We start from the raw sequence: 13,786 nt of genomic DNA, 5'->3' as shown, positions 1-13,786 counted from the left end.
TTCTGTGGGTTGACTTGTTTTTGCTAACTTCATTTTTGCTGGCCTTAGAACTCTGCACACTTTATCACAACTAACCAGTGCTAAAGTGCTTGCTCCCTAAAACATGATAATATTAACTTACACCCAATTGGCATGTTTAACTTACTTGTAAGTCCCTGGTAAAGTGGTACTACCTGTAACTAGGGCCTGTGCTATTATTGGGCTTGCAGCACTAATTGTGCCACCCACTTAAGTAGCCTTTTAAACATGGCTCAGGCCTACATTGTAGCCCATTTGTTCAGTTGTGAACTGCTATCTCGACCAGACAAAATAATCCTTTTGGCAGGCCTCAACCTTCCTTTTGAATACATATAACTCAGCCCTAGGGTAGGCCCCTCACAACCCAGAGGGCAGGGTGCAGTGAATTTAAAACGTGAGATGTGCACTTTTAAGTTTTACATGTTGTAGTGAAAAACTCTTAAAACTAGTTTTTCACTACTGGAATGCTTACCTCTCCCATAGAATAACATTGGGTTACCTTATTACATTTGATTAGTGCTAACTTTGAATTGGAAGCCAGTAGAATTGTTTAGTTGGTCTCTAAAAATGTTTTCATTAAAAACCCTTTGTAATGGTAAAGTCGGATTTTAAATCACAATTCTGAAAATGACATTTAGAAAGTTGGCATTTTCTTGGTGCCTGCAGCCTGTATTCTGGGTCACATGTCTAGGCAAAGCTGCCCTTTGTATATTACTACCAAATAGCGAGGCAAAGGGGGAATAGGTGTTGGCAAGATGGGCCATCTCTTATTCGATGCGGGCATGGCAAAGCGGTCACCTACCACACTTGCACATCACAAAGACTCTAACTCAGCACCCTCACAAAGATTTTCACAATAATCTTTTGTGCTTGCTGACATGCTTGGGCCAGGGCAGGGAGGCAGGAAAGCTGGAACTTCAGATACATCTGTAGGGGGAGGACTCCAGAAGCTTCTGCCACTTCCAAACGGGCACAGGTATAAATAGTGGACCCTCAGATCCAAACTTTCAAATCTCATCTGGACCTGTGAACTTTGCCAATAAGTGAAGCTTATCCAGCTGTGAAATCTGCCCTGCAAACCAAGGACTCCTCTGCTGGCCAACGCATCTTGATACAAGGAGTTGACATATTGAAGCCCAGGCCCAAGAAGAACTTTCTCACCAGACTGAACTCAGTCCTGTAGCCAGACCATGTTCTATCATGGTCTGACTCAACCTGTGACTTGGCCCCGTCGTAATGTGACCAGATAACCGTAGGCTGGAGCTTTTTACTTCCTAGCGCTTGATTATCATAAACCCTTAACATTGCATATCTCTGGTTCTACTGATTAGATGTTTGTTGTTTTGGTGTCAAATTATTTATTACATCTTACACTGTTTGTTTAAACTGGTGTGGGTTTTTTTGTGTTGTCTTTTTACTTTATTACTGTTTGTGTGCGTCATAGACAATTTACAAATTGTCTCCAAGTTAAACCTGACTGCTTTTATACTACCATGGCGATGAGCACAGGTTCATTTAATTTCGGGTTTATGTGTATTTCACCCTGACAAGAATTGTGGTTGCTGCTTGAGTAGGGTTTCACCCCTATCAACTAATAACCCAATTTCATACACACAGAACATGCATTTATCCAGATGAAGTAGATTCACCAGAATGTGTAACAGCTCTGTTTGGAGATGGGATTGCTCCTGCACTGTGAATGTATTCACCACTTTTACATTTTTAAATACTTGATTTTAATTGATCTCATGTGTCACTACCATTTGGATCTGCATCCTGTGTTGTGGACTAGCTAGCTCGCCCTTGGCAATCTTTGAATCCACTCTGCCAACTTAGGTTCCTTTAGATCCTTCTGTTTGGCAGATCGGTAGCTCTATCAATTGGTACGAACGACCCGTCTAGTTGTTGGCCTCCATTATTTGTATAATGAAGCCGAGACACTAACAAGTTTGGGAATGCAACAGAGACCCTCCTTTTTGTACTTCTATAAGTAATCAATGTGAATTTAGAAGAGCGCAAACTCTGATATTTTCTCTGACCGTCAAAACTTGACCTTCTTCCTTATATGTGCACTTACGTGTTACAAATCACAGTCACTTGAGCAATGCGCCATCGATTCTTGTGAAGCTCCCTTTTGGTTCGTTATCTACTCATTTCATACTGAAGAATTACTGTGTAGGTGATGGATCGATAATTTATGTAATAATATTTTTAACTCATTTCGTTTGGCACACAATATCCCAATTCTCTCTTTGACACAATAGATGTTGAAGTAATGTCACTGTTTGAATTAACTAATATTCTAAATAATCGATATTCCAGGAATTCTTTGAAGTACACGATCCCTAAAGCCTTCTACAGGGCCACTCACAAACCAGATCTCCTGGTATATGAATATATCTCCTTAAAACTTGATTTCCTTAAATGTCAACCCAAAGGAGCCCTGTTCTTATGTTGTGGATTATCAGCCTTGAGTCCCTTAGTTTATGGGCAGCTGTTTACATTACAGCAGAATAAATACCTCTGGACGCTGTCACATGATACAGTTCACTACTGCGGCACCAGATTAGAGGGGAACATGAAAGCACTGGAGGACATTCAACGTTTTGTCTAGTTCTCACGACTTCTAGATGCCTGTTGGATCTGGTTAGCTTGGCCACATATTCCACCCTCACACCTGCAGGCGTTTGTCACTTGTGGTTCAACTATGACTATATTAACTAGCCAATTGTGGATGGGCAGTCTCAGGGGTCAAAATGCAATTTAAACTGTGTTGTGACACACAGATTTGTATTGCCTTTAGACATGGAGAACGGTAGAGCGTTCTCCCAGTATAACTTTAAAATACAACAAGCAATCATTTGCAAATCGTTATGGGCTGATTTCAGTCAAAGCGTAATTGCATTCCATATAAAAGAGAGATGAATGGCACACAAGAATAGTCGTAGAATACTTGTGCAATCCAGGCTTTTGTTTGGATCCATTGGAGTGTGTTGGATCAGAATAAATGGAGGTATGGAGGTGTCATTTTCCAGTACTTGTGTTCACAGTGATGCTTAAAGGAGAGGTTTAAATCGGACTCTGTCAACGCATGCCTCTTTTAAGTACTATTGTGTGGCTTACACCGTCCCTATGCAAGCTCTGAAGAGTGTGAGTGATCAAGTATGTCAACTCATGCAGGTTTTGAGAATTGCAAACACATGAAGTCTATATTTGAGGAGAGCTGCCTGGTTGAGATTGTCAACTCTAGATACCTTTGCACGGGGCATCACATTAGCAACAATTAATGTACCTTTTAGCGTTGCCTGGTCAACATTGTCAATTGTTGTGTTTTTTTAAGGTTTGTTGCCTGATGAACATTGTCAGAACATGCTTGCTTTGATGAAAGTGGCATGGCTGGCAATGTCCTTGTGTGCTTTGAGGATTTTTGAAGGTTGACTTTGTAAACGTATGCATGCTTTGAGGAGCACTATGTGGTCAGTAGCATCAAGGTATGCATTATTTAATGACTATTTGATGGTGAACAGTGTTAATCAGTGCTTAATTTGTGAAACTGGCAGGCCCCTTGTCAGGAGGCCAATGAAGCTTGCACTATGCAGTGCCCCTGCCAGCTCTACAAATAACAGTTCCAAGTGTGACAATTAAGACTATTGCAGGCCCCCAAAGCTATAAGAATTGCTTGGGATGCAGGCATTATTGATTTTAAGGCATATTGAATTAACAAACAATTGTTGTTGTTCTCGAAAAACAGCGCCAACATGTAGCAACCTTTCATAAGTAAAGCTGTTGACAGTTTTGACTACTGGAAACCACCTGCTCAAGTTAAGCAATGGCGCTAACTCACAGGGGGAGGGGGGTTGATGAGTTGTACTTAGTTAACAGTGTCAACAGCTGGATATTGTTAGAAGTCTCACGTGATTGACATTGTCAATTCTGAGGAGTTGGTTTTAAACGTATACATAGTTAACCAGATGTGAAATACACACACGTACATTGCCCCCCTACCTCACTCACCAGCACGAGTTAGCACATCACAGGTAGGGCAGCCATTGAGATGCTGCCCTACCTGTGATGTGCTAACTCGTGCTGGCCACCATGCCCTTTTCTGTTTAACAAGATCAAGTACGGCAAGAACAGAAACTAGCTTATTCTGCTGCTTCCAAGAAACTAGCCTAATCTGCTGCTTCCAAGAAACATCAGCAAGATGTACTGACTGTTGACTAATACTCGTTATTGGAGCCCTGAAGAAGTCTCAGTGTGTGAGACGAAACACGTCGGCTAAGAAGGGAATCCATATGTGTTCTTGGATTTTTTCCTGACTTGTATCATTACAATAAAGAACTTTGGAAAAGAAAATTTCTCTGAAATACGGATTCATTTATCACAAGACTCTTATATACATTATGGACCTTTGAAATTATTGAAAAAAACACTTATTGGATGGGTGCCGATTCCTTATTTTTCAAATCTGAAATATTGATTTAACTTTCTTTTTTCGATAATCGTAGACTTTATGCATTTTATTAGACTGATTTGAATATGTGTGCATACCCCTAAATGACCGTTGATGACAAAATAAAAATATTCTCAGACAAGAATGTGTTATATTGCTTCCATTCTGTGCATCTAGATTCATTTAAGGATTTCTATACATGTGGTGTAATTTCGTTTTAATCTTTCTAATGGCTATACAATTTAATATTGCTATGGTTTTTAGGTCTCGCTGAACCAATGCGCAAGCATTGTTCGGCGAGATTTTATAGTAAGAAGCTTTCAAAAGTCTACCCACTGCAGAGTAGGTACAGTGCATGTGAGCCAGGCGCGTGCATATCCCCAGCCACATCGCACACCATACACCATTTGTCTGAGCCTCGGCATCAGACTTCAAAGAAAGCCGATCCCAAGCCGCTCCCCTGCCCCCCATCAAACTTCCACGGAATGCGCTCCCCCGCCCCAGCAATGCCGAGAGCTTGTTTTCTTTGTAATTTAATGGCATACTTGACAGCATTTCAGCGAGGCGCATCAGGTAGGAATTATCCTGATCGCAACTGTATAATGTTCTGTATTGGGGTGCTTCCTCTCTTTACAGTACCTCTCATGTCTCGTATCTCCGAAGCAGGTTTCTATCTAAAGTTACGATTTCCTCTGAGTCATAATTGTTACTTGTGAACCATCTCCAGCTTGTGCTTCTTTTTCCATTTTATTTTTTAGTCACTCAGCCTCTTCCAGGTTTTATTCGCGCTTATCTTTAAAGGAGAACTGGGAGCTCGCAAGATTTGTACTCTTCTTTTAGCTGTCCGTCTTTTGTATTTAGTTACCTCTGAACAGCCATTCCAGCCCATACCGCTTGTGAATACATATGTCTTTAAGTCTTTATAGTATATGTCACCCTCATCTGCTACCCAATAGGATCAATTGTGCAAGGCTCGTATTTTTAGTGAGCGTTATTCTGCTAGTATTTACATCTTCTATACACCCAATATGGCATCGGACCTGTTCCAGGTATAATAGGAAGGAAGAGCTTTATACGCTCACGAGTCAGAGACCCCTAGAGGTGTTCTCTATTCAGCTCCTTATTTATTCCCGGGTTTTTGTTGGCATTCTATGGACCTCTCTTGACACGGATAGACCCCTGGATGCATATTCGCCAGAAAAACTTAACAGGTATGCTTTCTGTTTTCGAGAATTCAACCCTTGAATCTACAGGTTTTTTCCATCTATACTTACCTTTGGTCTCGCTTCTTTTTTCTTCTTAGCCTAGAAATGTATTTACATGAGGTGCCTCTGATCTAAATAGCCCGTGTTTCACTCTCGTGCTCACACACAACCACCACCACACACAACCTCACCACACACACCCACAACCCCAAACACACCCCCTTCCACACACAACCCCCCACAGACAACCCCAGCACACAACCCCCCGCACACAACCCTACGCACACACCCCCACACACACACACAACCCTATACACACACAACCACCCACACACACAACCACCCCAAACACACCCGCACAGACACAAACCCCCCCCCACACACACACCCTCCACACACACAAACACCACCCCCACCCCCTCACATACAACCCCCACACACAACCCCCCCACACACACAACCACCCAGACATACAACCCCCCACACACACACACAACCCCCCACACACAACCATCTATCTGTCTATCTATCTATCGCCCTCACTCTATCTATCGCCATCACTCTATCGGCCTCACTCGATCGGCCTCACTCTATGTATCTATCAGCCTCACTCTATCTATCTATCGGCCTCACTCTATCGGCCTCACCCTATCTTCTATCGCCCTCACTCTATCTATCGGCCTCACTCTATCTATCTATCGGCCTCACTCTATCTATCTATCGGCCTCACTCTATCTATCTATCGGCCTCACTCTATCTATCTATCGGCCTCACTCTATCTATCTATCGGCCTCTATCTATCTATCGGCCTCACTCTATCTATCTATCGGCCTCACTCTATCTATCTATCGGCCTCACTCTATCAGCCTCACTCTATCTATCTATCGGCCTCACTCTATCTATCGGCCTCACTCTATCTATCGGCCTCACTCTATCTATCGGCCTCACTCTATCTATCGGCCTCACTCTATCTATCGGCCTCACTCTATCTATCGGCCTCACTCTATCTATCGGCCTCACTCTATCTATCGGCCTCACTCTATCTATCTATATGCCTCACTCTATCTATCGGCCTCACTCTATCTATCGGCCTCACTCTATCTATCGGCCTCACTCTATCTATCGGCCTCACTCTATCTATCGGCCTCACTCTATCTATCGGCCTCACTCTATCTATCGACCTCACTCTATCCATCTATCGCCCTCTATCTATCTATCTATCGATCTATCTATCTATCTATCTATCTATCCATCTCACTCTATCTATCGGCCTCACTCTATCTATCGGCCTCACTCTATCTATCGGCCTCACTCTATCTATCGGCCTCACTCTATCTATCGGCCTCACTCTATCTATCGGCCTCACTCTATCTATCTATATGCCTCACTCACTCTATCTATCGGCCTCACTCTATCTATCTCTATCTATCTATCTATCTATCTATCTATCTATCTATCTATCTATCTATCTATCTATCTATCTATCGGCCTCACTCTATCTATCTATCTATCTATCGGCCTCACTCTATCTATCGGCCTCACTCTATCTATCGGCCTCACTCTATCTAGCGGCCTCACTCTATCTACCTATATGCCTCACTCTATCTATCTATCGGCCCTCACTCTATCTATCTATCTACCGCTATCTATCTATCTATCTATCTATCTATCTATCTATCTATCTATCTATCTATCTATCTATCTATCGGCCTCACTCTATCTATCGGCCTCCCTCTATCTATCGGCCTCACTCTATCCATCTATATGCCTCACTCTATCTATCTATAGGCCTCACTCTATCTATCGGCCTCACTCTATCGGACTCACTCTATCTATCGGACTCACTCTATCTATCGGCCTCACTCTATCTATCGGCCTCACTCTATCTATCGGCCTCACTCTATCTATCTTTCAGCCTCACTCTATCGGCCTCACTCTATCTATCTATCGGCCTCACTCTATCTATCTATCGGCCTCACTCTATCTATCTATCGGCCTCACTCTATCTATCTATCACCCTCACTCTATCTATCTATTGCCCTCACTCTATCTATCTATTGCCCTCACTCTATCTATCTATTGCCCTCACTCTATCTATCGCCCTCACTCTATCTATCTATTGCCCTCACTCTATCTATCTATTGCCCTCACTCTATCTATCGCCCTCACTCTATCTATCGCCCTCACTCTATCTATCGCCCTCACTCTATCTATCGCCCTCACTCTATCTATCTATCGCCCTCACTCTATCTATCTATCGCCCTCACTCTTATCTATCGCCCTCACTCTTATCTATTGCCCTCACTCTTAACTATCGCCCTCACTCTAATCTATCGCCCACACTCTTATCTATCGCCCTCACTCTTATCTATCGCCCTCACTCTTATCTATCGCCCTCACTCTTATCTATCGCCCTCACTCTTATCTATCGACCTCACTCTTATCTATCGACCTCACTCTTATCTATCGCCCTCACTCTTATCTATCGCCCTCACTCTTATCTATCGCCCTCACTCTTATCTATCGCCCTCACTCTTATCTATCGCCCTCACTCTTATCTATCGCCCTCACTCTTATCTATCGCCCTCACTCTTATCTATCGCCCTCCATCTATAAATCCATCACACCACCACAGCATCACTCAGGGGCACCACAGCATCACTCAGGGGCACCACAGCATCACTATGCGCTACCACAGCATCACTCGTCGCCACCACAACATCACTCGTCGCCACCACAACATCACTCAGCGCCACCACAGCATCAATGTGTGCAACCATTCAACAACTGGTTCAAATATGTTCTCTCAATATTTCAAGCTTTATTACAAATGTCACAAAAAGATGTTAATATTTCACTTCTGTTCTAGGATTTTCGTCACAATAAAATACACTGAACATAATCTTCTCAAAATTTATTAACAAAAGTTTAAGCTATTGCCATTATAAATTACAATAACTTTTATTTAAGTATTAATTATTTAAAAAAAAAATTAAAAGCTATTGTTATTTGTGATACAATACATCTAAATCACATAAATACAAAACATGTTGCATTACAAATGCTATAGGTGTCACATTTACAAAAGTTAAAAGTATTGGCATTGTAAATGACAAAGCTATTTTCGCTATTTTCAAAACCAATACATAAATAAAAAAATGTGTCATTTACAAGACCAATAGCTCAAACTTTCCTAATGCAAGACCTATTGCATTGCAAATGCTTGTTATTATTGTTGGCGATGGGGGAACTGTTTCTACTTACACTGTGCCCGTTCCCTAGAATAAACTTTTGCATCACGCCCATTGCCATGCAGAATTTTAAGTTAGAATTCACACAGTGTCTGCCTATTTAAACTGACAATTTAAGAAATTAACAACTAATTGGTAAAATGTTTCTATTTCGACGTCCTTGAGGACGAAAAAGAATAGTGGCATCTTATTTCTGGGCTTTTTCCACGTTTATTTGCATTTTTGAAATCTCTTTGTAAGTCAACTTCAATTAATATTTGAGATCGTAGTCAGACAGTGTAACAACAACAGTAATTTACTAAGTCCACAGCACAAGTCTGTTAAGAGGAAGCAAGGATGTCCAGCATGCTCCTGCAAATCCAGCAATGTTATATAAAAGCATGTCTGACTCTGAACACCGTGAGAGCAGATAACAAGCCTTCAACAATATCCAGTAAAACCTAGTAAGAGGGAATGACGAGTGAAGCAATTGCACACTGTGTAAGTACACACACAACACTTAATTCCCCCAATAGTCTTATGACCATACCAGGTAGGTGAAGTCTAGCAGAAACAAAAAACAAACGTACCCGTTCAAGCAATGACAGTGTGGCTTTTAAAGCGCCTTCTGGTCGACCAAAGGGAAAACAATATCTGTGATGAAAAGAAAAGAATGTTACGTATGTAATATAGCGTTAAATGCGAAGTAAGCATGAAATCAAAAAGAAACACAAACCCAAAAACAATGTTATGAAGATATTTGAGGTTAGGACTCCAGCACTGCATCTGCGCCACCTCCGGCATGTACGTATTCCAGTCTTATATAGCGCAAAACACTGCCACCCAAAGGGTATCCTGGCGCTTTGATAGACAGACTAGCACACGGTCACAGATATCAAGCTACTCTAGGAAAGAGATTAGTTTTTAAATTTCTCTTAAAGGAAGGAAATTCACTTTGGCTCCTCAATTGGAGTGGAAGGGAATTCCAAAGACTGGCGGCAGCAAAGCTGAAAGATCCACCACCCATTCTTGACCTCTGAAACCTGGGAACCGTTACCAGGCATGCAGAGGAGGAGCGCAAGGTTCGTGAGACAGTGTACCAGGAAAAAAGATTCTGCAACAAAACAGGTCCCTGTCCATGCAGCGCCTTAAAGACCAGACACGAGGCCTTGAAAAGAATCCGTTGCTGGACAAGTAGCCAGTGGAGATCACGCAGCACTGCGGTGGATGAGGCAATGCGCGGGCGAGACAAGGCCAACTTGGCTGCCATGTTTTGTATCCGTTGGAGCTTATCAACCAAGTTCTTAGGTGCACCCAAAAGCAATGCGTTGCAGTAGTCCAACCTGCTCAGTATAATCCCCCGCACAGCTTCAGATCTAGCCGAAGCTGGGAGCATAGGAAGGACTTTGCGTAGCATGCGAAGCAATACCATGCAAGTGGCAATGGTCTTGTTGGCAAAAACATCCAGTTGAAAGTTAGGACCAAACATAACTCCCAAGTTGCGAACAGAGTCTGCTGCTATCACTGCCCCCAAAAAAGAAGGAGGCCAGAATTCCTCTGGCAAAGGAGCATATGTATGTAGGCTACACATTTATTGGAATCTCACCTACTTGGAGTGTACAGCTCTCGTTATTTGTGAGTATCCTGCATTGCACAATGAGTAGATCAGAGCATTGCGGCAGTCAGTAGGTACTTGCTTGATGCAGGGTGTTAGAACTCAGAGGGCCACAGGGCATGCAGGCCTACTTTACCCACCTGTGATAGTTGAGTCCTTTTACTCCTGATGTCCCAGGGCCCAACCTACTATGGATTCTGAGCAACTGAGCCAAGTACCCCTCCGACTTTTATTTAAAAAAAAGAAGCATTCTATTTTTAATTCTACACATTATCATAACAAAACATAAGAAAACAAAACATAATATAACATAACAGGCAATGTTCATGAAGTGCACCTCATAATTAGTGTTCTGAAATATTGAGTCAAAGCATCTAGGGCCAGATGTAGGTCGCCAAATACCGGTCGGTAACGGACGATTTCGGCCGTTACCGACCGGTATTTGGAGATTGAGATGTAGGGGGCTGCAAATTTACTGATTCGGTAAATTTACCGATTCGGTAAATTTACCGAATCGGTAAATTTACCGAATCGGTAAATTTACCGAATCGGTAAATCTAGATGTAGGTGGCACTGAAAACAGTTTGTTCTAGAAAATTGTTCCTTCAATGGTCATAAATATCAATAAACAATATACATCAAATTATTTAAGAAAGGTGACAGAATTATATAACAGTGTTTACTTTATCATAGTTTTTATTTTCATTTAATGCAGTTTTTCATTTCACTTTTTTATATGAAAAAGACATGATTCATCATAAATACATTTTTCAGACTCGTATTTTTTGCTTTTAAGAACAAACATAATTATTAACGCACCAGTGATAGAAAAATTATACAAGATTATAGTACACAATTAATTTTTAAGAAAGCCACCTGATATTAAATACTCAACTCAATTCACTGACATACACACATGCATACCACAAAGCACACTGCCAAAAGGGGAAAAAGGGAGAAACTAAGCATTGATTGACAAGTTCACAAGTTGTCAAATACTAGGGTCTCAGAAAAATTCGAGACCCCCGCACATGATCGGTCGACGCGCGTTTCGGTGGGTGAACCACCTTCCTCAGGACCTTTTTTCTCTTGTGGATCAAAGATATCAGGGGACGGTAAAAGACAAGCAGATTTATGTTCCTTTGGTACTCAGTTGCTAGATTTTAGGACCGGATACTTGTTAAGAGGCACCAGTTTTCGTTGCAAGACAGGGTGCAATTACTCCAACCTGTTCAGAGATAGTTATCTGTTCTCCAGGGAGTCAAATAAAACTTTTAATGACTGATGATGCCCTCAACGGTGCAATACGGATCGATAAAAGACGGTCTCAACAACTGCGGTATCTTATTACTGGGACAGAAATGGAAAGTATTCCTTTCTTTAGTCGGGGTTATAACGCCGTTCTTCGGACGGAAATTGAGGGTATTCCTTTTATATAAGTCCGGTTTATAACGCCTCGGAGGCGTTATAAACCGGACTTGAGACGCAGTATGCCGCTTATCGCCGATTGCCGAGGAAGATGAAAACAGACTCCGCGATTTTATATGTTCGGATGGATGCAGTATAAAGAACGGGGTCATTTACTCGACCAAAGAAAGGAATACCCTCAATTTCCGTCTGAAGAACGGCGTTATAACCCCGACTAAAGAAAGGAATACTTTCCATTTCTGTCCCAGTAATAAGATACCGCAGTTGTTGAGACCGTCTTTTATCGATCCGTATTGCACCGTTGAGGGCATCATCAGTCATTAAAAGTTTTATTTGACTCCCTGGAGAACAGATAACTATCTCTGAACAGGTTGGAGTAATTGCACCCTGTCTTGCAACGAAAACTGGTGCCTCTTAACAAGTATCCGGTCCTAAAATCTAGCAACTGAGTACCAAAGGAACATAAATCTGCTTGTCTTTTACCGTCCCCTGATATCTTTGATCCACAAGAGAAAAAAGGTCCTGAGGAAGGTGGTTCACCCACCGAAACGCGCGTCGACCGATCATGTGCGGGGGTCTCGAATTCTTCTGAGACCCTAGTATTTGACAACTTGTGAACTTGTCAATCAATACTTAGTTTCTCCCTTTTTCCCCTTTTGGCAGTGTGGTTTGTGGTATGCATGTGTGTATGTCAGTGAATTGAGTTGAGTATTTAATATCAGGTGGCTTTCTTAAAAATTAATTGTGTACTATAATCTTGTATAATTTTTCTATCACTGGTGCGTTAATAATTATGTTTGTTCTTAAAAGCAAAAAATACGAGTCTGAAAAATGTATTTATGATGAATCATGTCTTTTTCATATAAAAAAGTGAAATGAAAAACTGCATTAAATGAAAATAAAAACTATGATAAAGTAAACACTGTTATATAATTCTGTCACCTTTCTTAAATAATTTGATGTATATTGTTTATTGATATTTATGACCATTGAAGGAACAATTTTCTAGAACAAATTTCTTTTTTCCCCTCTGTTCCTTGGTCGCAACTTATTCTTTGAGGGGGTCCCATCTTTCATGCTGTGGCACTGGAAACAGTGCCACAGGCCCTTAAGAATTTGTTATTTACCACAAAATAATATTTTGTGGTAAATAACGAATTCCAGTGAACGGCATGTATGTGTGTCACATGGCACACAAGCCAGAATCAGGGGTGCAACAGGGTGTCAAAGTGACACCCTGTCCCCCTTGACAATACTGTAATTTTACCGAATCGGTATTTACTGATTCGGTAATTGACATGGATTCCTATGGGCCTCAAGGCCCATAGGAATCAATGGCAATTACCGAATCGGTAATTACCGAATCATACCGATTCGGTAAAAATTACTGAATTATTTCCTACATCTCGTTTACTGAATCTAGAATACCGAATCGGTAAAATTCAGTACTCTAGAGTCGGTAAATGAGATTTACCTACATCGGGCCCTTAGTTCGCTACGGAACAGCTTGACGAAACATTGAATGGCACTTATCAGGGTGGCCCACCTTCTTCTTAAGACATTGGTGAGACAAAGCATCCGCCCACAATAATATGGGGTCTCATTGGAAATTAACTAATTGCGTACATTCAATTTCTGTTTACATTCTTCACATACACCTTGAAGGATAATATTCAAGCTCTGATGAAGTTCATATGAAGTGAACGAAACGCGTTGGCTGTTTTGCTTCTTCTGAAAGAAAAACAAAGAACTAAATTGGATAAATATTTCAGATCACTAATTATGCGGTACATTTCACAAACATTGCCTGAACTTTTCAGACCTCTTAGGGGTCGCA

General features: G+C 41.5%; 1 protein-coding gene across 2 annotated transcripts in view; it reads right to left on the bottom strand.

The window, feature by feature from the left end:
- CADPS2 (calcium dependent secretion activator 2) overlaps window positions 1–13,786 on the bottom strand; it is a 2,357,592-nt gene that overhangs the window by 663,515 nt on the left and 1,680,291 nt on the right. For both annotated transcript variants that reach the window (XM_086966845.1, XM_086966848.1), the window contains exon 15: window positions 9,497–9,560. In XM_086966845.1, the coding sequence (XP_086822971.1) occupies window positions 9,497–9,560 (64 nt within the window). The remainder of the gene's footprint in view (window positions 1–9,496; window positions 9,561–13,786) is intronic.

The sequence above is a fragment of the Lissotriton vulgaris genome, chromosome 1_1 (genome assembly GCF_964263255.1).
Source record: "Lissotriton vulgaris chromosome 1_1, aLisVul1.2, whole genome shotgun sequence".
NCBI classification, from domain to species: Eukaryota; Metazoa; Chordata; class Amphibia; order Caudata; family Salamandridae; genus Lissotriton; species Lissotriton vulgaris.
Note: the sequence above shows the minus strand (reverse complement) of the source record. Positions and strands in the feature narration are given on the sequence as shown.